Below are 26,461 nucleotides of genomic sequence, written 5' to 3' on the forward strand. Positions count from 1 at the left end.
GTCAGGACTGTGCAGGCCAGTCAAGTTCCTCCACACCAAACTCGCTTAACCATGTCTTTATGGACCTTGCTTTGTGCACGGGTGCCCAGTCATTTTTGAACAGGAACATCTCCAAACTGTTCCCACAAAGTTGGGAGCATGAAGTTGTCCAAAATGTATTGGTATGCTGAAGCATTAAGAGTTTCTTTCACTGGAACTAAGGGTCCAAGCCCAACCCCTGAAAAACAACCCCACACCATAATCCACCAAACTTTACACTTGGCAACTTGGAATATTTAGTCATGAGGAATTTCATGAATGGACAACCTATCACGTTACCACGCTTGAATTCACTGAGCTCCTGAGAGCGAGCCATTCTTTCACAAATGTTTGTAGAAGCAGTCTGCATGCCTAGGTGTTTGATTTTATACACCTATGGACGTGGAAGTGATTGGAACACCTGAATTCAATGATTCGGAGGGATGTCCCAATACTATTTGGCAATATAGTGTATCTGTATTTCTATTTTCAAGCCAACCCAGGCTCATTGTAAGTGGCAACATTTCTGCAAAACGATATGACGTTGCTTCTTACACGTTTTGCTACACTTTCAAAGTGACATGTCCAGTGAGTGACGTTAAAAGCGCATTCGGTTGGTTGTTGTAGGGAAATGAAATGTCTGGTGAGTGCCACTTAAAGGTTAATGCTATCGCGATTGAAAATACTGTACTCATAACCGCCTCTGTATAGGGAAACGCAGAAAAATAAATCTTTATTTATTACCGATAATCCTAATCTGCATGAAAATGAATAAAAGTTGTTGGTGTTTTACTGCCACTAGTGTTAATTTCAGCTGGAAACTGCAGTGAATTGTGTCTGAAGGTATCTGTCAGTGATCCTATGTTGTTTTTAAGCATTACAGATTGTGAAAATGTTAGTTAATAACTTTTGTTTAATTAACATTATATATATGCAAATTATTATTAATAATAATGTATTATATAGTGAAAAAAGAAAATGTTTCCTTTGACTATAGAAACACTACACTAAAGGAACACAATTTACAAAACACCATCCACCAATATTTTATAGTTTCACCTGTTATACAATACGTTTACATTGCATTTATTCTGTTAATATGTGCTTTTTCTTTTGTCTCATATTTAGTCAATAAGTGTCCTTCCATTTTCCGTGGGTTTCTTAAGAGGCCACGAGTTTGACTCTGAAGTGTCTAAATGTCGTAATTCTACTGATTGCCTGCTTTCACTTTATATTGCAGTACTTGTTTAACCGATGCTGAAGATGCCGCTCCAGGGTTTAGTGAGTCTACTAAATCACGTGATGTAATGGCCAGTGAAAGGCAGCCATGAGTCATTGTGACAGGACACTGTTTCCCTGCTGATGCCCAATACGGTTAAAAAGAGAAGGGTGGAGGATTATAAAGTGGTTCATTATAATGTTTAATGTGCAAAGAATGTTTTTTTGTTTTTTTACTTATCAATTATAAAAGGAGTATGACATATTTTCAATGTGTCTATCAACTTAACCTTTTAACTGCTATATATAGCAGTGTTATTACATTTTTCATGTTTGAATGTTCTGCACATTTTTAACCATGACTGCACAAATTATGCTTTATGGCAAGGCATGTGTTTTCCATTTGTAACTCTGTGGTTTGTACAGAATTTCATTTAGTTTAGTTTAGGTTGGTAGTCATATACCATTAGTCACATTAATATATATTTTAAATCAATCTTAAGATATTAATAATATATACATTTAAAAAAAAAAGTTACACCACATATGCATGATGTGAGATATCTGTAACAGTTATGCTCGGTTTTGGTTTCATTGTGATTCAGTTCCTGTTTTGCCTGTTTTAGTTATCTATTTAGTTTCCCGCCACTAGTTTGTTACCATGGTTATTCATTAATTAGATCACACCTGTATTCTGTTTGTTATCTTGTGTATCTAAGCTCTCCTGATCCTTCAGGTCATCGTCTGGTGTTTGTGTGTAGGCACGGTGTTTTGTTGGTTTTGTGCCTTTCGTTTTTCTTATTTTGATTTAATAAACAATTATTTTGATCTCCTTCGTCATCCTTCATCTTCGCACCCATGAAGTGACAATATCATTCGTGTCTGTAGCATAAATGTGCAACAGTTTTGGGTGGAAGCATAATAGGTACAGTTTGAGCAATAATAATAGTGATGCTTGCCATTCTAGCAAATTGCACCTGTTTATTTGGGATTGGTTCCCTCATTTTTAATCCTAGTTAACCTCATTTTAGCCCAGTTCCTGAGCCACAGACGCAGGATATAAACTCCATTAATTTTGAATTGATCTGATCACAGAATGACTCACTCCCCATCTGACCTGTGCACTGCATAACACATATTACAGCACATCTTTTGTTTGAGTGATGGACAATCCTGTATACATGGATTAATTATTTAGAGACTATAATGTACAAATAAGATACTATAAATAAACGGTGCGCATAATTTATGAACTGTGATCCTTGTTTTTATTATATGGTATTAAATAAGAACCTGAAAAAGCAGGATCTGCAGTATTGGCTTTCATATTTTTTTGTACAGTTTTGAGAGTCTAAGTTTGGAGGTCAAGTCATTTATTATTGTCTAGCAGATGGCACTTTAGCACCTTTAACACCCCGAATGTTTCTTCAGCTCTTGTTTTCACATCACTGCAGACCTAAGGCCTCCAGCTAGATTCCATTGACTTCCACTGAACAGCAACACAAAATATTACAATGCTTATCACTCAAGATCCAGGGAGATCATGATTTAAAGAGCCAGTCAACTCAATATAGTGGTGCATTCATCATTTATGAAAGGTTCTCCTTTGGGTCCAGACTTTCTCTGAGCTTTTTAAATCAAAGACTTTTTAAAAGCCTGTGTAAATTCAGCTTAATTATTAAAATAAATTGTCAATTATTAAAAAGAAGTCAAATTCCCAGTGAAGTACGACACAAGCCACCATTCAGAAGAGAATTCCACCAATCAGAACACACTGTACTTCTATAGAATAAAACTGTACAGCCTATTATTTATATACTAGTGACTTAAAGTCAGTGTATCATCATTGCTGTTTTTGCTCTATACTGTGATTTTCGTTTCAGTGCAGTGTTGTGAAATAAAGCTGATATAAAATAAAATAGAAATATTAGGTGAAAACTTAAACTTTAACATTTAAAAATGTTGCCTTGGCAACTAACTGAAGTGAAAATAAGTTTGAAATGTAATTTAAAAAAGTTAAAAATGAAAAGTTGAAGCACTAATATTACTGAAATGAATCTTATTGTAAAGTGTTACCAAATAAATTAACCTAAACAGAAATGAATTAACCAAAGCACAAATTTAAAATTAAACGTGTGTGTGTGTGTGTGTGTGACAAAAACTTTTGTTAGATGTGATTAATCATGATTAATCGATGTGACAGCACTTATATTTATATATAAGTTTCTGTGCTTTGGTTAATTTATTTCTGATTATTTTTTTTTATATTTCTATTTAGGTTCATTTATTTTTATTTGAGTTTAAAGGGATACTTCACCTCTGGAAAGATGAATGTGTATTTAAAATGGGTCATTTATGTAGAAGAAATGTAAAATAATTTTTGAATTTAGAGCTTTCTAGACTTAGAAATCATGTGGATGCAAGACAACATCTCCCAGAATGCACTTGCTTCGCTGCTCTACGAGGCCAGTCCCAAGCCTTAAGCCTCTGTTATACTTTCCGCGACCGCGAGGGCGCGAGGGTCCGCGTGACGTAAAAATCGTCATCGGGGGTGCGCGCGGAGGCTCGTTGCGGACAGCCGCGTGCCTCCCAGTTTTTGTGACCGCGCGGACAAAAGGGCGCGCGTTCATTAGGTTAAAACCGCGAAAGAGATGGAAATAACATGGACGCCAAATTTGAAAAAACGGAAAACGTGTGCATGCTAGAAATAGAACCAGTGCCTATTTTTCACGCAAGCCTGTTGGAAGCGTTTCCAGGCAAAATAGAATAGGAAAAGATGTTTATATGTCATTATGACACGAATACATATTAATAAATGTCATTTTGATGTTTGAAAGTGTCTAGGTTTTGACATAAATGCAAATATAAACTATAAATATAAAAAATATTATCGATTATACTGTCCAGACCGATCTACTGCGCATGCGTTGAACGCGTTCACCGAGCGGACCTCAGCAGAAAGTATAAATACAAGTAGTCCGCGTCCGAGCTGTGCACAGCTGTTGTGTACGCGTCCAAACTGGAGTATAACAGAGGCTTTAGGCCGTGTGTCCACCAAAGCGTTTTTACTCGCGGCTGGCGTGTTTTTTCAATTGTTTTCAATGGGAGCGCCGCGTTTTTAAAACGCCATGAGCGTAACGAGGCGCTGAGCGTCTTTTTCACGCTGAAGCGCTGAGTGTTCGGCGTTTTTTACAGGTCGCCGAGAGTTGAAGAATGTTCAACTTTGGGTAAAACGCTGCGCTCATCACTGTCACTTTTTACCCAACCGACCAATCACAGTGGAGGAGGGGCGGGACTAATACCACACCGACCAACCGCGTCCGCCACATGATTCTGCTTGTACAACGTCAACAGATGACAACAACAAGCATAATAACGGAACAAAATCATTTAAAACAAGAGCCAGAGAAAATACATTACATTGTATTGACATTTTAATATAGAATCAACACAGAAACAAAATATGTGTGAACTGTGAAATGAGATACTAGTAAGACTTTCGCGGATATTCCGTATCATAACAAGCAAGTGTCTCAACCGTCTCAACTGAAAAAAACCGCAACGCTGGCAAAACGCTCTCAAGCGCCCACAGCTAGGCGTTTTCAGCAGAGCGCCTAGCGTTTTCAGCTGGCTAAAAACGCTTTGGTGGACACACGGCCTTAATTACCGGTAAGGGCGCGCAGTTACTAATGAATCTCCGTGACGAGTCTGCCCGGGATTTCGAAATCACCCAAAATGTCCGGGATTCGGCTTTTGCGTATACAGTCGCCATTCATAATGTTTACTGTGGCGAGCAGGACGAGGCTGAGGGGCGCGGGAGAACGGCGCGAGGCCGGTGGCGTGATTACTGATGAGCAACACCTGTGAGACGCACCGGTCTCGTATCTCTCACGGAGGAGTGGGAATTTTCTTAGCAATGTTAAAACGCACATCAACCGACCACTAGCGTTTAGCGTTCATGTAAACACTACATTCAGATTCACCAATCGGAATGAATTCAGTTAGATTGAAACAAAAGGTGTGCATGTAAATAATGAATGGCAACTGCAGAGAGCAAAAGCCGAATCCCGGACATTTTGGACGATCTCGACGGCCGGACATGTCCGGGAGAAAGAGGATGGTAACCCCTACTACTCCGCTTTCTCCACAGAGCAAGAGCCTGCTAGCTTAGCTTCCAAAAAAAGATGGCTGACACTATGTGTACATTCTGTGAGTGAGATCCCACCCCCTATGGGCGGGTGGAAAACATGCGGGACAGCTCCTCCTACTGGCTGTAGTCTTTAGCCTCTGGCCAAAAAATCCTCAGACGATTTTCGCGTCATCGGAGGATTTTTTTTCAGACAAAAAAATACATAAATCTCTCGTCTCAGGGGGATATGAGGGTGGAAAGCATGGTAATTTGAAAATACTACAGGTTTTCTACTAATACAAAGCTTAATGCTAAATCCTGAAGTATCCCTTTAAGTTTAAGTAATATTAGTGCTTCAACTTTTTATTTTTAAAATCTAATTTGTAACTTATTTTTAACAATTCATTTTAAACTTAGTTTACTTCAGTTACGGACGACTGCAGTCACATATAATAAAACAAAACACAACAGAAGTCCAGGCCTGGTCCTCTCTCGTCCTTCACTGTCGTCACTCTTCCTTTTATGCTTCCGCTCTTCCGTGAGAGATACGAGACCGGTGCGTCGCGCATGTGTCACTCATCATTAATCTCGCCACAATGTAATTAATCACGATACACACACACATATACAGTGTGTATGTATATGTATATGTGTATATATATATATATATATATATATATATATATATATATATATATATATATATATATATATATATATATATATATACACACACACACTCATATATACGATGGATGGATAGATAGAATAGCGTATAGTGTAAATAATACTACAACGTTTCAGTGAGATTATTGTTCGGTTTGAGGTGGAGAAATGCTGCTGTAGAAGAGAGATGCTGAAAAATACATATCCTTATTATAATGCGTTCACGTTTCCCCGGGAATCTGACACAGTCAGAGAAGTGTGTTTTGGAATGTCAGATGTTGCATGTTCTTTATCATGAAGACGTATCGACCTGTTAGCTTTGACGTCATGCACGTACTACCCTGAATCTCTTTATCAAAAATAAATAAATAAAAACATTATCTCATCCCCTCCAAAAAAAATGTTCAAACACATGTAAAGTTGACAGATTCACCCTCACTGGGTGATAAAATGAAACACAGCATCACTTCAATATTAATAAGCTTGATGCATAATTCAGGAATGCATTTCTGCCAGTCAGGTTAGCCTCATGATTAATTCATGGCTGGCTTTACATACATCTCCGGCCTCATTTTGTGATCTCACAACTGTACTGTCCATCATCAGCTGTGTGTGCACTGCATTCATTCACTGGATTCAGCTTTATTAGTACAGATAACAGCAGCACCGCATTCGCCCAACTGTTTGCACCATTAATCATCAAAAGGTGTCAACATGTCCATCATGGACGCTTGTAAATAAATTAAGGTTGTGTCATTCTGGAACACACTGTCAATGCAGCCAGGGCTGGAAACACTCCGTTGTCCCTGTCATCTTTTGAGCGTGTCCTGAAGAAGGAGAATGGACAGAACACAGGCCTATAACACATCAACAGTCTGTGCAGTATGATTAATTTAGTGCTGATAAACCAAGGTTTACCCACAGGAGTACACTAGATGTTTGTATGTAATTAGGGAACAGAATACATTAATAAGATGAATAGACTTTGGAAAATGTGGAATATGAAATGGTACATAAATGTGCAAATAAGGAGGTGTTTGGCTTGTAATTAGAGGAATATGGAGGGAGTTCAACTGGACCAATAAGGGATAATCTGGAAAATGAGAACCAGAGGGTAAACTAAACCACTATTCAAGATCAAAAGCTGGCTCTTTGCTAAGTCTCAACCCAGACAGCAGCATAGTGTCGGCCCAGATCCGGCCCACATCTTGTGGATTGCACAGGGCCCGGAAGTGGGCAATATCTGGGACACTATGTTGCCGCTGGGAACCCCCTTGGTTACTGTTGCTAGATCTGACAAGCTTTCCAACTAGCGTTTCTTCAACTGTTGCCAAATGTGGCGATAGTAGTGATTGGAATTTCCTGAGGAATATAAGACAATATGAAATCAAAACTGATCCTATGCAATTTCTTAAAGAGAGTTGAGAGTCTTGTTGTACTTTTTTTTTTATCATTATTCCAAAGAATCAATTTTAAACTTTACAACTGTTTTGATCAAAGTGTTATTTTAACATACTTATCCACTTTAGGTACTACAAATAATAATGTTGTTTTTGTTGTTGTTTTTATTGTATTAATAACAATAATTCAATATTATTACTATTATTATTTAATTATTATTTGTTGATTGATGCCAATAATTCATTATTATTTATTTATTTTATTATTATTATTATTATTTACTTAATTAATAGATATACAATTCATAAGGTTATTATTATAATAATAATAATAATTATTATTATTATTATTATTAATAATAAAAATCAATTTACAACTATCCAAACACAGGACTCCCTTAGACTTATGTTAGACAACAATATCAGACAATATGATGGATATATGCTTATGTATAATAATAATAATGTTGTTATTAAATATTAAAAAGTTGAAAACAATATATTGTCAGACAATATGATAGATATATGCTTATATATGTATAATAATAATAATGTTGTTGTTCCTAAATATTTAAAAAGTTAAAAACAATAATAAGCCATTACATTTTTATATTTGTCAGAGAATATGATGGATATATGCTTATATATGTATAATAATAATAATAATGATAATAATGTTGTTAAATATTTATAGTCAATAAAATTTCTAAACACAGGACTCCCCTAGACTTATGTTAGACAGCAATATCTTGATGGTGAACAATATGGTGAACGAAGGTGCGATTGGTCAGTAACAATTGTAAGGCATGGATTAAATAAGGGTCAGTTAGAGTCATTTGTACACAAGCAGATAACAAGTCTGAGCCAATTATGTTATGATATGCAACTCATTTGCATGGCAGAGCATACATCATGAGACATGGCAGTGATGTGTAAAAAGAGCGCGGCAGGAGCATACCCAGGCTAAGTGCTCCGTTACAGGGTTGAGCTACAGGCAGGCATATTGGTTTCAGTCAGTAAGTTATCTCCAGAGGAAAGGGTTTCCCAAGTGTGCTTGAATTGCACTGTGCTATAAATAGGTAAAAAGGCTATACTGTAGCCTGTGAGGTCTAAAAGTACCTGTGGAATTTGTGTTAATTTTCCTGAGAGAGGCTCAGCTGTGCCTGATGGTGGCTGTTACCCTTTTACTGATGGTATTTAGTGTTTGTCTTTAGGTTCATTTGACTTCTTCCATTAAACCTTAAAGCGTTTGACCACCTCTTGGGTATTTAGCCTCTCTCTCTCTCTCTCTCTCTCTCTCTCTCTCTCTCTCTCTCTCTCTCTCTCTCACACACACATGCAACAGTTTCACACTGCAGACGACATTTATCAGTGCAGCTTTGCTTTGTGACAGCTCAAAATCTACAAGGGCCACAGCCACTTACTGTCAAACCCAGTGAATTACACCCATGAAGAAACTGTCAACAGTGTGAGTGGCTCTGGAACACGGTAAACCACGAACCAGTGGCGTATTATACTGCAACATACATCATCATGTCTCTGGATATTCCACACGATGGATGTGGCTGTCAGTCGTTGTTGTGCTTCAGGTTTTGAATCAAATGAAACTGTAGATCTTTTTTACATCAGAAAATTTTAAATGGGACTTCTTCTTTTTTTAATCAAATGCCTGGTCTCAAAGATTTATTGGTCAGAAACAAAGTGTAAAAGGTGCAAGATGGTGTAATAAAATTGGACAAAACAGGATTAAAGTGTTTGCGAAGAGAAATAAGAATGGAGATTTGCATTTATTGCTTAGTGCGAAGCTTTCCGTGATGAACAATAACACTAAATTGACTTCTGAACTAATATTGCTGTGGATTATTTAGCTAATTTAGCTGCAAGAGAACTACGTAATTATAAACGCATTTGCATTTGATATTAGACACAGAGCTTGTTCTGGCTTTTCCCAGAACTCAGTCACTGATAAAATTATGCTGTTTGATTGACAGCTGCAGCGATTGTAAAGGGAGCGTTCTTTGATCGCTTTCTATATATAATTTAATCAGTTTAAATAACAGATTCTGTCTCCTGTGCTCTCATGGACTACATTTCCCATAACCCACTGCTTGATTACATTCTGCTGTGTCTCATTACCTTGTTAACTCTGCCTATAAGCCCTTTGTGTTCTGTCATTCTTTGTGAAGTCTTATGTTGTTACACTGCATTTGTGAGCGTTATCCTGGTTTTCTGTGTCTTGTTTTTTTAACGACCATAGAATAAAAAAAACACAGAAAACCAGGATAATGCTCAGAAATGCAGAGTAACAAAACACAAGATTTTGCTAAGACCTGCAAGAATACACAGGGATTATACAGGCAGAGTTAACAAATAACTTTTTGTTGTTGTTGTTGACTGAATTATTATCACTGGTTAGGTCCACAATGATGATGAGGCGAGGCATAGCAGTTCAATTAGCAGTTTAACTTTAATAAACTAAAGAAAAGCAAACACTTTAAAGAGGAACAGTGTGCTCTAAACACAAGCAACACCAGACCATGAACTAAGGAACCTGAAATACACAGGATAACAAACTCAAATACAAACAGGTGTGCTCTAATGAATCATATATTGAACAACCATGGTAACTAATGACTAGTGGGAAGAAACAAGGGAAACAGGGAACAAAGAGAAACATACTAAAAGTCCTGGAAAACGAAACCAACAATAACTGTGACAACTAAAGATGAAATTAAATTAAATATAAATTTTAGATTAAAAAAAAAACTTAGCGAAAAATGGAAATTTTGCCTTGGCAACTAACTGAAATAAATACATTTACATTTTAATTACTGAAATGACTTAAAGTAAACTAAAACTGAAATAAAATAAGATAAGATAACGGTAAATATAAATATTTACTGATAAACACTAAAAACGTACTAATGCTTAAACTAATATTAACATGAAAACTGAAGATATAAAAATAAAAATGTGTATATATAAGTAATACAAAATTTAAATGAGTATATTCGTTAAAATATACTTTTAACAAATATTTTTAAAGTGTGTTCGAATGTGATGTTTTGGGCATTACATGTTAATTGCCAATTATTGAAAATGTATTGTAGTTTAAATTTATATTAAATGCAATTAGTTTGTACTTTAGAGTGATTTTTGACCCACTTAAAGGATAATTCCAGTATTTAGCACTTTGAGTCTCTTTTCTGGTTTGTTTTGGATGAACTACAGTGGTGGACACAGAAATTTTGACGATGGGTCCTGTCTCGACTTTTTGACTCGTTTCACTCGCAGAGTGGCTGGCTACGGGCATGCACGAACATGTCCTTAAAACAACCCTTAACGTTCGTTTTCAAAGCTGCGCAACTCACCGAGTGGTTAGTGGTGTTCGTTGATGATTAAAAACAAATATATCGGCGCAATGTATGATTTCAATCCGTGTTATTTGCTATAGTGGAACTATTTTTTTCAGACAACCGCGTATAAACTTCCGCTCGATATTTGAGTCTGAAGCGCAGTAATATCAACGAGCAATGAGTCCTCCAACAGAAATCAATGGGATTTTACAAAATGCCAAATAAAACACGACTGAAACTGTATTTCGCTACGCTACTTGTTTTGGAACATCAACGAACACCACTAACCACTCGGTGAGTTGCACAGTTTTGAAAACGAACGTTAAGGGTTGTTTTGAGGACATGTTCGTGCATGCCCATAGACAGCCACTCTGAAGCGGTCAAAGGCGATTCTAAACGAGTCAAAAAGTCGAGACAGGACCCATCGTCAAAATGTCTGTGTCCACCATTGACTTTGAGATAGGCCTATTGTTAAAGTGTAGCCTACTTCTGAATATACTGAAAAGCGTGGTATAAATAAAATATATTTTAATATAATTTCTATTTAAACTTGTATGTCATGCATTTAAATATATTTGTAATTTCACATTTGTAATGAAGTTGCAATTTAGATTTAAAGATATTAACTTTTGTATGTCGAGGAACAAACTACAATTGAAATTATAGCCAAGTACTTTACATATGATTTAGTATGTTAATCAACATTTCAAGATTAGTGTACTTTAAAGCATGACAAAAGATTATTAAAACATAATTATTTAAAATGTACATTAAAGGGATACTCCACTTTTTTTGGAAATAGGCTCATTTTACAACTCCCCCAGAGTTAAACAGTTGAGTTTTACCGTTTTCGAATCCATTCAGTCGAACTCCGGGTCTGGCGGTACCACTTTTAGCATAGCTTAGCATAGATCATTGAATCAGACTAGACCATTAGCATCTCTCTCAAAAAAATGACCAAAGAGTTTCGATATTTAAATCTTAAATTATCCTATTTAAAACTTGACTCTTCTGTAGTTACATCGTGTACTAAGACCGACGGAAAATGTAAAGTTGCGTTTTTCTAGGCTGATATGGCTAGGAACTATACTCTCATTCCTGCGTAATAATCAAGAAACTTTGTTGCCGTACCATGAGTCCAGCAGGCGTAATGATATGACGCAGCGCCTGAAAATAGGTCTAATAGGTTAGACAAACTTTAGTCCCGGTCACGTTGGAAGTTACCGAGCTGGGGACTATTTTCAGGTGCTGCGTCATATCATTACGCCTGCTGGACTCATGGTACGGTTAAGAAACAGTCATAAAAGTGTACTCTTTAAGTACACTTAAGTGGCCTTTTACAGGTTTTTTTAAATATATACTTTTAAGATTTGAAGTACACTATAAGTGCACATTCAATAATATACAATTATCTGCACTTCTTTTTCACAAAGGTCATCCTTTACAGGAAATTTTTACTTCCCTCAAGGCCTCCATTAGGAACAGTTGTGGACCTAAACAAAAGATCATGTGTAAAGCACCTGCTTCTGAGTGTGTGAAGTCCCTAAATGTGTGTCCTTTGAAGGCCACTGTCTTAATTTGGCTGTAATTAGAAACAGCAGGTCATTATTCTCATTAGCCAAAGAGGCATCTGTGTGATGGCATAACAGTGTCTGCCTGCCCAGGGCACATGCTGCTGAGAGCAGTTGGCAGTTAATACTAACAGAACTAACACCAGCAATGCCAGTCTTCTGGATTTACACATTGCACTAGCCAGTATGCTAATTATTTCAGAACTTTTTTGTCCTGTTGGGCAAAGCTCTGTTTGCTGTAAATTCATATTGTATGCTAACAGGTTTCAGAATTTGTGGAGGTTCCAGGCAACAGATTTTATTAAATAAATATTTAGCGATGTTATAAGCCTTATTATATGTACACTGATGAGCCAGAACATTATAACCATTCACAGGCAAAGTGAATATCGTTGAGCATCTCCCAGTCCTAACGAGGCCATGTATTAAGGTCCGGGTAGATTAGATGGGAAGCAAACAATCAGTTCTCATAACCAACGTGTTGGATGCAGGAGAAACGGGCAGGAATAAAGATCTGAGCGACTTTGACAAGGGCCAAATTGTTAAGGCAAGTCGACAGGATCAGAGTTCTCCCGGTCAGCAGTGGTGAGAATTTACCGACAGTTTTCCGAGGAGGGACAAACCACAAACCGGCGACGGTGTCCAGGGCTGATTGATGCACGAGGGCAATGAAGGCTATCCCATCTGTCTGAGCCAACAGAAGATCTGCTGTGGCACAAGTCACACGAAACTTTAATGATGGTTTCAGGAGGAATGTGTCACAACACATAGCGAACTCTGGTCCTGTAAAGCAACAGTCCTGTAGAGTTCAGCTCCAACCCTGATAGAAACTCATCTTCCTGCAGGGTTGTGGGTAACTCATTACAAGTAACTTGAGTTACGTAATCAGATTACTTTTTCAAGTAACTAGTAAAGTAATGCATTACTTTTTCAATTTACAACAAAATATCTTAAGTTACTTTTTCAAATAAGTAACGCTGTAATTTATTGACATACAGCTCTCCTGTCCTCATGTTGAGAGAAATAAAGTGAGAAGGTGTTGTGTGTGCGGTGTAAACATGATGGGTTATTTTAGTTCTAGACGAAATGTGAACATGCATTTACGCATCTCACTTGCACAAAAGCGTTCAGTATTCCTCAAAATGAATAAAAACAGTAAAATGCTATCTCAGAATTTTACGCAAAACTTTTATAATTAACTATGTATTTAATCTCACTTTATTAACCATTGTCTTTGCTGCTGACCTTTTATGGTCTAATTCAACCATACTAATAAGCAAAAATGACTTAAGATTAGATTTAGAAATAAGAGAGTTGAACTTCCTTCTCCTGTATCCTATTGTTCTTTAATCCAGAATCCAGAAAGGTTTGTTTGAGCGGCGTCCTCTACTGTACAGGCGTAAATATGCATTTCCTTCAGCCTGAGGCTTATTCATTTAACTTTTGGTGTGAAAGGGCCTTAACATTTGTCAAAAATCTAACTTTTTTTGTTGTTAAAAAAATACAAATAAAACAATCAAGCCTAGCACAAGTGAGAAAAAGTAATCTAATGCATTACTTTTCATAAAAAGTAACTAAGTATTAGTTATTTAGTTACTTTTTGGGGGAGTAACGCAATTTTGTAATGCATTACTTTTAAAAGTAACTTTTCCCAACCTTTTCCTGTGGTGTTTTAGTAACCTGTCAGACCTTGATTAGCTTGTTCAGGTGTGTTTGATTAGGGTTGGAGCAATTCGCCACCCCTGACATAATGCATTGCACTCTGCTGCGTATGGGGTTGCGTAGCCGCAGACCAATCAGAGTTCCTATGATGACCCCTGACCACCGTCGAAAGCACCTACAATGGGCATATGAGTGTCTGAGCTGGACCTAGGAGCAGTGGAAGAAGTTCGCCTGGTACGATGAGTCCTGTTCTCTTTTACATTCATGTGGACGTAAATTTGACACGTGCCACCTACCTAAACATGGTTGTAGATCGGGTAGACTCCTTCATGACACTGTGTTCCCTGGTGGAAGTGATGTGCTGGAACCTAGAGGACCTGAAGGAACTGTTACTAAGTATTGGTACCATATACCACAGGACACCTTCAGGGCCTCGGTGGGTTGGCGCTGTTGCATGTGGAGGACCAACAGCATATTAGGCAGGTGGTCATAATGTATTGGCTCATCTGTGTACCTAAACCCTCAATTCTTCTTCTAATATGACATGAAAGGCAGTTAAAAAGATAGTAATACACAATAAGTGTTGGAGATAGTGAAGGAGGCTTTATATACAGTTTGTATGTTACATATGTAGAGTAATTAAACAGTTTTCATCAAGATCTAGATTAAAAAACAGAAATACAGGGGAGAAAATGGTTTTAAACGTATGCATTGGTGTTACAAGACCGCCCTCTGTTGTCTAAACTGAGCCTTGCGGTTTCCCCATCATGAAATGAGTTTTAACAATAAAACAAATGCTACTTTAGAAATGTAGGTTTAACATGATGTACACAGCCATGAGAACTCCAGTCACATCAGTTGTCTAATAAAAGCTGTTTTATTTTAAATAAACAGGTGCAGGTCTCCTCATGAACCCTGAAGTTCTTCGGCCAATACCTCATGCAGAGCTGAGCATATTGATAATATAGATTTATTATTTTAAGCAGCATGCTCTACTCAATTTATCTCTGTAACCCTTCCATTACAGTCGTCTGCATATTTCTACAATGGCATCAGTAAATCATGTGGGGGAAACATTACTTTTTTGTTGTTCCACTGCTTCAACACTAGAACATAACATATTTGTTTAATGGAATTATGAGTTTTTAATAATATTATGACAAAAAGACAGTTGAGGTTAAACCAGTCAATAATAATTTATAGAGCTGTGCTTATGGAACACAACATGGATTTTCTCAAATATACCACATCTTGTCTCATACTGCCACTGTGTGGCCATATAGTTTAGTTCTTTTCAGCTTTTAGACAATTCCTTGTTGAAATGAAGTAAGTAATTTATTCAATCAGCATTCATTCTTTTTATTTTACGTTTGACAAAATAACAAGGTTACAGATTCGAATATTGTGTTTTTCCTGTATCCTGTGAGTCTTAGTGTTTGATAGCAGCTAACTTCAATACTGGGTTGGGTTTATTTATTTATTTATTTATTCATTCATTTATTCATTTATATAATCAGCTTATTAAAGAACAGTCTATTTTATGAGGAAAATACTTTTAAGATAATACAAATCTGTTGCCAATAATCAAATTGCCAACAACAATGGCAAACATATTGGTGAAAACAGTGTCAGAACACACCCCAGGTCTTCTCACTTCACAGACTGTACATTATCCTACACAGCCATGTTTTCTTTTGTGAAAAATGAAGTATGGCATCTACCTTGACTAAAGTACATGGAGAAACATGTCTTTTGGTAATGCTAGCCCGTCTGCTGGTCACATACAGTAACTATTGTGCCGCTGTCCGTGGTGCTGAAAACCTCATTCTACCTCCACCACATATGAATTTCTCTGCACACAGGATTAGCTATTTCATCGCATGTTGATTACCATCTCTGTGACTGTGGTTACTTGAAGTAAGAGGATACAACCCAACCAGAAAGATAATAATGATGCCCCCTCATAGAAACAGCACCACAGATTTGATAGGTAATTCAGTTATCGAGTCTTAGCAGCGGTTTCCATCCAAAGGTGTAAACTTATGCTACTGTATGTGCAAAATTGGAATATTGCCTAAAACATTTGCGAATATTTCCATCCCATGTGTTCAAGAGACAAAAATTGCCACTTCCTGGAAAATTGGCGTGTAAGAAAAATGGAAGTTGCTACAATCAGGGAAGGCTCTTTTCGTACATCATAGATGACTTGCGCCTCAGAGTGCGAGAGGTGGAAAGTAACTAATTACAAATATTTTCGTTACAGTACTTGAAAAAAAAAAAAAATTAAATCTACTTTCTAGAGTATAATTAAGTTGTGGTACCTTTACTTTTACTTCGCTACATTTATTTTTTACCAAAAGTACAAAGTACAGGCGCTGACTTGTGCACTTCAGCCAATAACAGACCGGTGACTCGGGTGCAAAACCAATCAAAACTTCCAGTTCAGCTGGGGATGGGGCATTCAAACCGCGCTTTGACATTCAATCACTGACGCTCGCGTTGAATCAGTATCGCTAAAGTTTAATATTTTAGTGAATATAAGTGAGGTGAGCTATGCTCATATTCTGATTTTAAGTTGTAATTTTGGCCGCTCCTGAAATGGGTCATACCATTGATATTACAGAGCACTGAGCAGTTGAAGTAAATAGAAAGCTCGGCTCATACTTACATGGCGTATTTCCTGTAGTGTTCAAGTAGGCGTGAAAACTGCAAGTGTGTGTAGAACTTTTGAAAACCCTATGGGACACACTTGTAGTGTTGTAAAAATGCAAGTGTTTACAGAGCTTTATTTTGATTTTCAATTCTTTGCATTTTAAAAGAAACTTCTGAATGTCTGGTCAGGTGTCGCCTATGTAACAGAAGACAAAATTTAAACCTGTGGTGCTTCTAATTAAGTGATAAAAAGCAGTTGCAAATGTTTTACAAAATACACATATCCTACTCATCTTTGCACCAATGAAAAGACACTTTAACAATTTGTTTTACTACCAAATTACATGTAATATCTACTTAATTATAACTTACAGTGGAATGTTTTCCTCTCTATCTCGTAATTTTGGGGCACGCGATTTCCCGAACCTAATGAATGATGGGATACGCTTAGCCTCGGATACCACTCTGATGCGGTATTCAAGATAGTGTGCGTTTAGTGCGCGTTCAGGGCACTGCATTTTGCCATTTTTTAGACACGGGACAGTCTTGCGCACTTACTTCCAGTCGAGTGCACACGCTCTCAAGACCGCAAGTGTGGGTATTTGGAAAGGCCCTGCATGTTATTCAGCTGTGGCGATATCTGATGTCCATATAAGGGATTTCCTGGAACGTCATAAGTTTGATACTTTCATGAATCTCACTTGTGGACTTTCGTGAGGGCGCCCTCTGGCTTCCTGAAACAGAAATTACGTGTGAGTGTTTAGCGCTCCATATTGCTAACATCACCTTGTTTTGGGTAAAAATAGACAAATAATACTAAAGTAATTTGTAACGTAGTAACTTGAGTAGTTTTTCAGCAAACGTCTTATTACTTGAGTCATATTATTTTTCAGTACTTATACTTGTAATTGTTCTAAATTATTTCTTAAAGGTGCATTGCGCAAGTCTCTGAGTTTTTGCAGAACTATGCCCCCTTCTGGCGACACGCGAAACTGCAACCAGAGTTGTGCACGCGGTTACATGGAGTTTGCGTTGGGGTTTGGGATGAACTAGAAGCCGGTCTCTTTGAATCCATCTTCTACTTTTGCAAAAGTCGCTTGAGTTGTCTTCGCTGATGCGGATAATGGCGGCAAATACACAAACCTGCCAGACATAGCCAGGTGAGCGTGAACGCGCATGACGTCACGGCCAGTCGATTCCGACCCGAATCCCTCTTATTTATTTTACTGTACAGGATTATAGAGGCAATCGCAGTGATCATAGAAGGGCTCATTCAGCCCATCAGGCAATTGTTTAAGCATGTATGGGTTAGAAAAACGGGTATTTTTAACATGAAATGTTGCGCAATGCACTTTTAAGTAGCAATACTTTTACTTAAGTAAAAAAAAAACATTTTTACTCTTTCCGCCACAATGCAATAAATGTTGTCATGTTCTCTTGCATTTGTATTCCTGATATCAGTGAACGCAATCATGTGAGATGCTTCTGGGAGGTCTTTATACCACATCATTTTGATGACAGACTTTCGCCCGTTTCACACATACTCCATTTGCAGTGCGTATGCTGCGTGTGTTGTGGTGCGTATGCGGTGCAGGAGCAGCACGCGCTATAGTGCTTTCACATATGCTGCGTTTGCAGTGCATAACTGATCCGCGGCTGTACCACAAACACATACTTACTATTTTTATTTCAAATCCAGAAGTTATGCAGAAACTTTTATTTAAAAAAGTTTTGTCAGCATTGCGATTCTCTTTGTAGCCTACACATAGGCCTACACTCTTTAATTGACGTATGCACGTTTAAACACAATTTAAACAACATAGGCCTATTATTCCATGCATTACTACTTATATTAAGTTGCTCAAGCAAGTGGTCAAATATTTAACCATGTACTTATATTAAAATCGCAAACATTTTAAATTACAACTTAAAATTGACAAAAACAGCCGACTCTCATGCCTTTTCTTTTGCTTTTGCATTTGAATTTTAATACAATAAATCTAGCATGTCACAAATAACTTGTTTTTCCACCTCCACGAATGAGTGCTGTTATGTCGCCTGACTCGCCTTGTTGAGGTAAATTGTAGTTTTCCTTGCTTTACCCCGCTCTTAAAGTAAAAAGATGACGGTGAAAAAAGTATTTAATTAAAACATTTATGGTGAGATTACTACATTTTATTTAATTAAAGGTGCATTGCGCAAGTCTCTGAGTTTTTGCAGAACTATGCCCCCTTCTGGCGACACGCGAAACTGCAACCAGAGTTGTGCACGCGGTTATGTGGAGTTTGCGTTGGGGTTTGGGATGAACTAGAAGCCGGTCTCTTTGAATCCATCTTCTACTTTTGCAAAAGTCGCTGGAGTTGTCTTCGCTGATGCGGATAATGGCGGCGAATACACAAACCTGCCAGACATAGCCAGGTGAGCGTGAACGCGCATGACGTCACGCCCAGTCGATTCCGTCCCGAATCCCTCTTATTTATTTTACTGTACAGGATTATAGAGGCAATCGCAGTGATCATAGAAGGGCTCATTCAGCCCATCAGGCAATTGTTTAAGCAAGTATGGGTTAGAAAAATGGGTATTTTTAACATGAAAAGTTGCTTAATGCACCTTTAAACGCATTTATGGTGAAATTACTAAATTTTCAGGTCAATCTGTGTTCATTTTGATGAACATCAAATACGGACTGCAAACGGAGTATGTGTGAAACGGGCGTTTGGCTCAGGCATTCCAGACTGACATCATTCAAGATGTTGCTGTGCAATGCGATTGGTCCGCCTGTTAGTCCAGTTATCCAATCACATGCTCTGTTGATGCAAAGTCATATGAGTTGTTTTGTTGCACATCCATGGATTTATTTGGTAAATGTGTTTCCATCGTACGCATGTTTTCTTATAGGATAAAAAAAGTATCAGACTCAAATGAGCGCATTTAGAGTTTATGAGCATCTGGGCGTTTCCATCGCAGCTTTTTTTTATGCAATATTCCAAAATTCACTAAATAATTAGGTGGATGGAAACATGACTAGTGATTGTTTTATCATTTGGGACTACAGAAAGCTGGTTATTTTAAATGCTTTCAACCTATGGAATGAAGGTTATTAAATATTTGCTTTTCCAAGACATTTTGCAAGCCCTCTTCCCTTCACCTCTGTACCAAAGGAAGCCGTTCCTGTGTTACTCAGTTTTATTGAAATCTGTCGTAAATCTCAATCAATTTTATACAAATGGGCACTGAAAGAAGATCAAAGCGTTCAGAGTGAGAAAGGTGCCTTCGTTCTGTTTTGCAGTGGAGATCATTTCCACACACTGAGCTTACCAAAGTGGCCATTGACACGCTCAGAAAATTGGCCTTTGATGACGGTTCTCTGTGTTGAATTGGCACAGGGTCGCTGGGTTCATGGATGAACGGAGGTGTGGGTGGAAGCGAAGGATGGTTTGAGCTGTGTATCTGCGTGGGACTTACTGTGTTTAGAGGTTAGCTGAACTCTCAAGGTGCTTCAGGGGAAGCTCATTGTGCTTGGTTGTGTTGACAGAAGCTTGTGATGGAGCTTTATATGAAGTTTTGTGGCACTTTTATCACTTTTGATAGGCACTGAGATACCTTAAAAACTCAAATATAATAAATATAAATAAATAAGCCAGTGAATGGTGATAAGCCAGTGAACCCATAAAATGGGTCCCGGGTGTGCTCTGATAGGGTTACAGGGAAAATGCTGAATAAAAATAAGAAAAAGTCATTGAATATGGCCAAATAAATAAAATAAATAAATAAATAAAAAGGAGGAGAAAATGCTTCCCATGTTTATTTTTGTAGTTTTTGCTGTTGGTGACGTCAAAGGCAACAAGCGTTGTGATATTTGGAGCCAAATTAGGCAGATGCCAACATGGACAGCTTGTGTTGTGACATGAACATACTAAGAGAAGATACAATCTGGTTACATTAAAAACAGATTCACTTACAAAATAAGGGTCACTTAATAATCTTGCATGCTTGCTTATTCACTTTATATTTTAACGTTACACTTTTTTTTTTTATAACATTTTGTACTAATTTAGATTAGTAATAATTAATCTTAATTAATTACGGAGCCCCTAAAGGGACATGGTGATGGGAAAAATATGAGATGGAAGTAAAAAAAAGCAATGCCTTTGCGTTCCCTAGCAAAAACTTTTGCATTCCCCCGTGAAACTTTTTCTTGGGGGAACGCAAAGGTTTTGTGAAAGAACGCAAAGTGTCTCGGGGGAAAACAAACGTTTTTACGAGGGAGTGTAAAATTTCTCAGGGGAATGCAAACATTTTGTAAGAGAACGCAAAAGCTTTGAAATATTTTTCCCACCACCATGTCCCTTTAAGGACTTCGTAATTAATAATAATTTATTATTAGTTACGATTTTTTTATGTTTTTGAAAGAAGTCTTCTCACCAAGGCTATTTGATCAAAATACATTAAAAACAGTAATATTGTGAAATATTACTACAATTTTAAAGAACAGTTTTCTATTTATATAATATATTTTAAAATGTAATATATTTCTTTCAAAAATCATTGATTTGAATGAAAATGATCAAAATCATTAAAAACAAATTCACTTGAAGTATATGGTTTCGCACCAACCACAATAATCTTGATATATATATATATATATATATATATATATATATACACACAGTGGTTAAAGCCCCGGCACATAAGCCTGCTCGTTTGTGTCCTGATGTGCCTGTTTGCAGTCAGTTGCCTACTGGAAATTATGTCACAAAAAATTGTATGAAAGTGATGCTTCTGAAAACATATTTCTGACAATAAATTAAAGATTTTTTAAATGGCATGTCTATTTTGTCTCGGCGGAGCTGAGATGAGAACAATTGGAACACAGCCGTATTCTTGTTCAGCTGCTTAATCTCGTTGTCAGTCGACCATGCGTGCTCGTGAATGCCATGCGCATCTAGGTAGGTTACTACTCAGAACTCCGACACAGATAAATGTACGCAGCAATATATAATGAATGTTCCTGGGAGATCCGTAGTTGCGCGGGATGTGGAAGCGCGCAAAACCTTCTACTGCCTTAAAGGGATACTCCACTTTAAAATGAAAATTCTGTCATCATATACTCACCCTCATGTTGTTTCAAACCTGTATGAATTTCTTTCTTCTGCTGAACAGAAAGGAAGATATTTAGAAGAATATCAGTAATCAGACAGTTTCTGGTCTCATTGACTTCCATAGTATATTTTTTTCCTACTATGGAAGTCAATGAGACCAGAAACTGACCAGAAAAAAACTCACAAGCTGCTGGCCGCCGCTGCAGCAGCAGATCAATTTTGTCAAGTTCAGCACAACGTTGGTTGTTCAAAATGTGCCCTGGCCTTGAATGACAAGGGAAGGAAAATAATATCATAACAAGGTAATACAATGTGTAATCAAGTGATGACTGATTAGCAGTAATGTAAATGCTAAATGTCCTAATACCTGTTGATACTAGAACAATGCAAAGTATATGCTCTTAACCTTGCAGTTTTTCACATATCATGTAAGATTGGTACTGTTTTTGGTCACTACTTGATGTCCAATATAAAATCGCAGTCCTAAAACTGCGGCTCAAAGCACAACCAGTTGAGAACCACTAAAAGAGACCAGCAGATTTGAAATGTCAAAGTACTTTAGGCTATAGAAAAAGAACTGAATAACATTTAAGTGGTTCAAACGTATGTAGCAGATTTCCTTTTGTCAGAAATGAGCTGTCATCTGTCAAATGCAAGAATGAGTAGGAAACGGCTTGAACTGTGTCTCAAAGCAAAGGCTCTTTACGTTTGCAATTTGCACACCCACACATCATCATTTCTGCCTACTTTGTTCCGGCTAGTCTCTCATCTTAAAGCTACTGATTAGCAACACATTCTCATGTGAAACATAGTGTTCTAGATGCATTCTTTCTGTTCTCCAGCCCCCGGTTTGAGTTTCCATGAAAGTCAGTGTTTACTTCACGCAACGTTACTTTCTGAGAAAACCCCGTGTGACACTGCCTCTTCCCGGATTCATGATTAAGCGCCCTCTCGGATGCTCACTACTCTTAAATTACACCTCTTGCGATTGCAAGAAAGCAATTACCACGCCAATACGTCTTTGTTGATTAAGATCAAATTGTTGTTTACACCGCAATCTCCAAAAAAGCACGATTAATGTGTTTTTCGGAGAAGTCGCTCCACTTTAGCAGCAGCCCACCAATTTTCTAGTCGCTGTGCTTTTTTGCATTTCTCACAGGAGAAATATGAGTTCTACCGAAGGGTGTGTGCCGTTGAAAAGACTTATTATTATTCATTAGTCTCTGTCGTTTTAATGAGCGCCGGCTTCGCTTGCTCCAGCGCCAGCGAGCGAACAGAACTCAGGATTGACAACAACACTCAGTCCTTCTCGGGCAGCAACAGCTAGTGCTCAGTTCACACTGTGCCCTTTTCCCCTCCTCCTCCTCCTCCTCCTTTTGCTGCTCCCCTCCCGCTCTTCCTCGTTTCCTGCGAAGAAGTGTCTGTTGAAAGAGTGGGGGCACGGCAGCGGAGCAAACGACGAGAACTCGCTGAAAGCACAGACAGCTTAATTAAACTGCTGTTCAACTGTGCCAAAGTGGAGCAGCTTGGAGGCATTGGTTCGAAAGACTCAAAATCTCCACCGGTTCATCTGAAACTGGTGAGGCAGGCTGCTGGAGACATCTTTGAGAAGCTCCACGTCCACGACTGAATTATAAAGCAGGACTCAAACTGCACTTGAGGAGAGCCACAGTTGTTCCTGGAAAACGCTGAAGAGAAACATCCACGACTGGATTTCTGAAGCGCTGAGAGGAGGCAACATGGGCGCTTTGATGGTGGTGTTTTCGCTTCAAACCAAACAAAGGAGAAAAAGGACAGGTAGGCGGTAAAGAGCACTTTTATTATGTGACAATAAGTCACAAATGCTGAATAGTTTTGCAACAGATACTTGTTAAATTAGACATAGAGATGCTGTAAAGTGGGGTTCAAATGTCTAAGGATTTAAATTAGTTTAATCCTGGAAAAGAGAAAGTTTCAAGATTTTGAAAAATGCGATTAATCAGACTTCCATTGAAGCTCAAGATGCTCTTTGGATCATCTTAAAGGGTTAGTTCGCCCAAAAATTTCAATTCTGTCATTAATTACTCACTCTCATGTCGTTCCAAACCTGTACGACTTTTTGAAGCGTCAAAGTGGTAGTTGCGTAGCTGTCAATGGAGAGATAGAAAGCCCTCAGATTTCCTCAAAAAGATCTTCATTTGTGTTCCGAAGATGAACAAAAGTCTTGCGGGGTTTGGAACGACACGAGGGTGAGTAATTAATGACATCATTTTCATTTTTGAACTATCACTTTAAATCATGCTGGAGAACATCAGGTTTTACACGCTTGTGCATCTTGAGTGCTGCTGCCATTCAATTATTACCAAATAATAAGACACTATCAGGTCAATTTTTCAATGAAATGTAATACTTAGCAACACTTTGTAATAAGGTCCCATTAATGTAAGATAAAGCATTGATTAACTAACATTGAGCAATTACATTTGTTACAGTATTTATGAATCTTTGTTAACGTTAGTTAATAAAAATACAACTGTTAATTGTTAATTCATATCAGCTCAGGTCTATTAACAAATATTAACAGATACAATTTTTGATTTTAACTATGTATTAGAAAAAGGTGAGATTGATCGATGCTTTAGAAGTATTTTTCATTGTTCATGTTCACTAACAACAAACGTTAACAAGGGCAACCTTACTTTTTTTTAACAAATGTATAACATTTTCAAAAGAATTTTCACTAGTCCTCTAAGACCTTTTAACCCTCACTGTGAATGGTATTTTCAAATATCTTATAAGATAGCTTACGTATTCTTCCTCTGGTGGGTGTTTTTTGTCTTTCGCCTTGAGAAAAGAGTGCACTGCCACACAGTGATGATTCATGGTTTTATGCTTCTTTGTTGTGTGGCCAAATGAGTCCAAATGGAGGGTTTCTCAGAAATGGTGTACAAGGGGCTTTTACGAAGAAGAACAGAGATTTCCTTACGGGGAAGAGGTAATAAACAAAAAGAGGAAATATTACTTAATTACTGAAGGCTTATCTTTATTTCTGCAGTTTACTCTGAACAAAATGTGGTGTATGATTTATAAATTTCACAAATAATTACACAGAGACGACATTACACATTGGATTAAACATGAAATTTTGAAGTAGAATGACTGAAATTTTCTCTTTGTTTACTTACAAAATATTTTTTTTTACAGTGTATTCTTTCATTTTTCAATGTGTATAAGCACCTTCAAAATTCAAAGGCATGAGGACAAACGCTCTCCTGTATTAACTTAGTGAATGGACCATTAGTGATGTGGTGCTTGATTTTATAGGAACTCTTTATGGAATATCTACCAGGCCATCAGGCTGTGAAATTAAGTCTCATTCACCTTCCACATAATCCACATAAATCTGACATCTCACTCTCCTTCATGCACTGTGGTCTCATTTCGGTGGAGTTTAGCATTGTGCTTTTACCCCCAAAAAGATCTTGAAGGTTCTTTCAATGGTTTTCACCAGAACCAGCAAATCTGAGGCACTGTCATAATTTGTCCTGTTTACTATTTCTTATCTCTCTGTTAAATCTGGTTCATGCCTGTAATGATTAAGGTTAGTCGTTCGTACATTTACATAATGCAAAGTAGTAAAAAGGGTGAAAATAGCTGCAAGTTTCTAAAATGTACACCGTCCTGATTACCTTATTTACTGCATCCCAGCTAATCGTGCAGATATTTCGTTTTGTTTGATATCTCTTACATGAAACTGCATGTGTGCCATAGAACGGTCCTGATTAATGTGTACCGGAACCATAGTTTCAGTGCAACTGCATCATAACATTTCATCATCGTAGAGAGAGAACACATAAGTACATGACAGTTTTATGTTGTTACGTGTGGTACATGAGACCAACTGTACCGATTGTTTTTGCACAGTGGGTGTAGTACTAGTTTTGGCAAGAATTCCTTTAGTTTTTTTTGGGTTTTATTCATTTAAATGTACATATTTGCCATATGTGTAAATAAGTGTACCATTAACTCAGGTATCACTCTTAGAAGAAAAGGTTCTATATAGAACCTTAAAGGGTTCGGTCTGGCACTTCATATATTGAACCTTTTGGGGTTTCCATCATGGGATCATTTTAGGGATTTAGTTTTAATTAATTTTGTTTCAATTAATTTTTAATTTTAATAAAATTGTATGATTTAACACATTATCACTGGAATTAAATTAAAATAACCCATAAAACATTAAAGTATTATGCAATGATTTAAGACATTTCTCCTTATATAGAATTTTTTTGTCTTAAAGTGTTCTTTAAAGGGGTCTTGACATAACAAAACAAATTTGCCTTGATCTTTTAACATATAAAGGGCCCTATCATACACCCAGCGCAATGCAGCGCCAGGCCCGATGCAGTTATCATTTTCACGTCCTGCGCTACGCTGTATGCGCCCATCTGTTCGCCCATGGGCGTGCTGGTCTGAAAACAAGGTGTGTTCAGGCGCATTGCTTTTTTGGGGCAATTGAAATAGACTGCGCCATTGACCAACAAAAAAAACTGTTTTTTTTGCACGTTACGCCCAAAACACACCCATTACTCATTAAGAGTATAGGTACAACCCTTTTCGACCATGTGCGCCAACCATTTTTCCCATCGTTAAACTTGCAAAAGTGGATTCGGACACGCCCTAAGTGCACTTGCACCGTGTGCTTTAG

The 26,461-nt window shown here is 37.5% G+C and overlaps 1 protein-coding gene across 5 annotated transcripts in view; it reads left to right on the top strand.

Annotated features, from left to right (window-relative positions):
• Positions 1–26,461, top strand: part of kcnip4a (potassium voltage-gated channel interacting protein 4a) — a 211,417-nt gene that overhangs the window by 96,269 nt on the left and 88,687 nt on the right. The window contains exon 1 of one of the 5 annotated variants that reach the window (XM_084403777.1): positions 23,402–23,571. The exons of the other annotated variants lie outside the window; for them this stretch is intronic. Coding sequence (XP_084259903.1) covers positions 23,514–23,571 — 58 coding nt within the window. The 5' untranslated portion in view covers positions 23,402–23,513. Of the gene's footprint in view, positions 1–23,401; positions 23,572–26,461 lie in introns of those variants that run through there. 5 annotated transcript variants of the gene reach the window in all.

This window comes from Rutilus rutilus (genome assembly GCF_951802725.1).
Source record: "Rutilus rutilus genome assembly, chromosome: 3".
NCBI lineage: Eukaryota > Metazoa > Chordata > Actinopteri > Cypriniformes > Leuciscidae > Rutilus > Rutilus rutilus.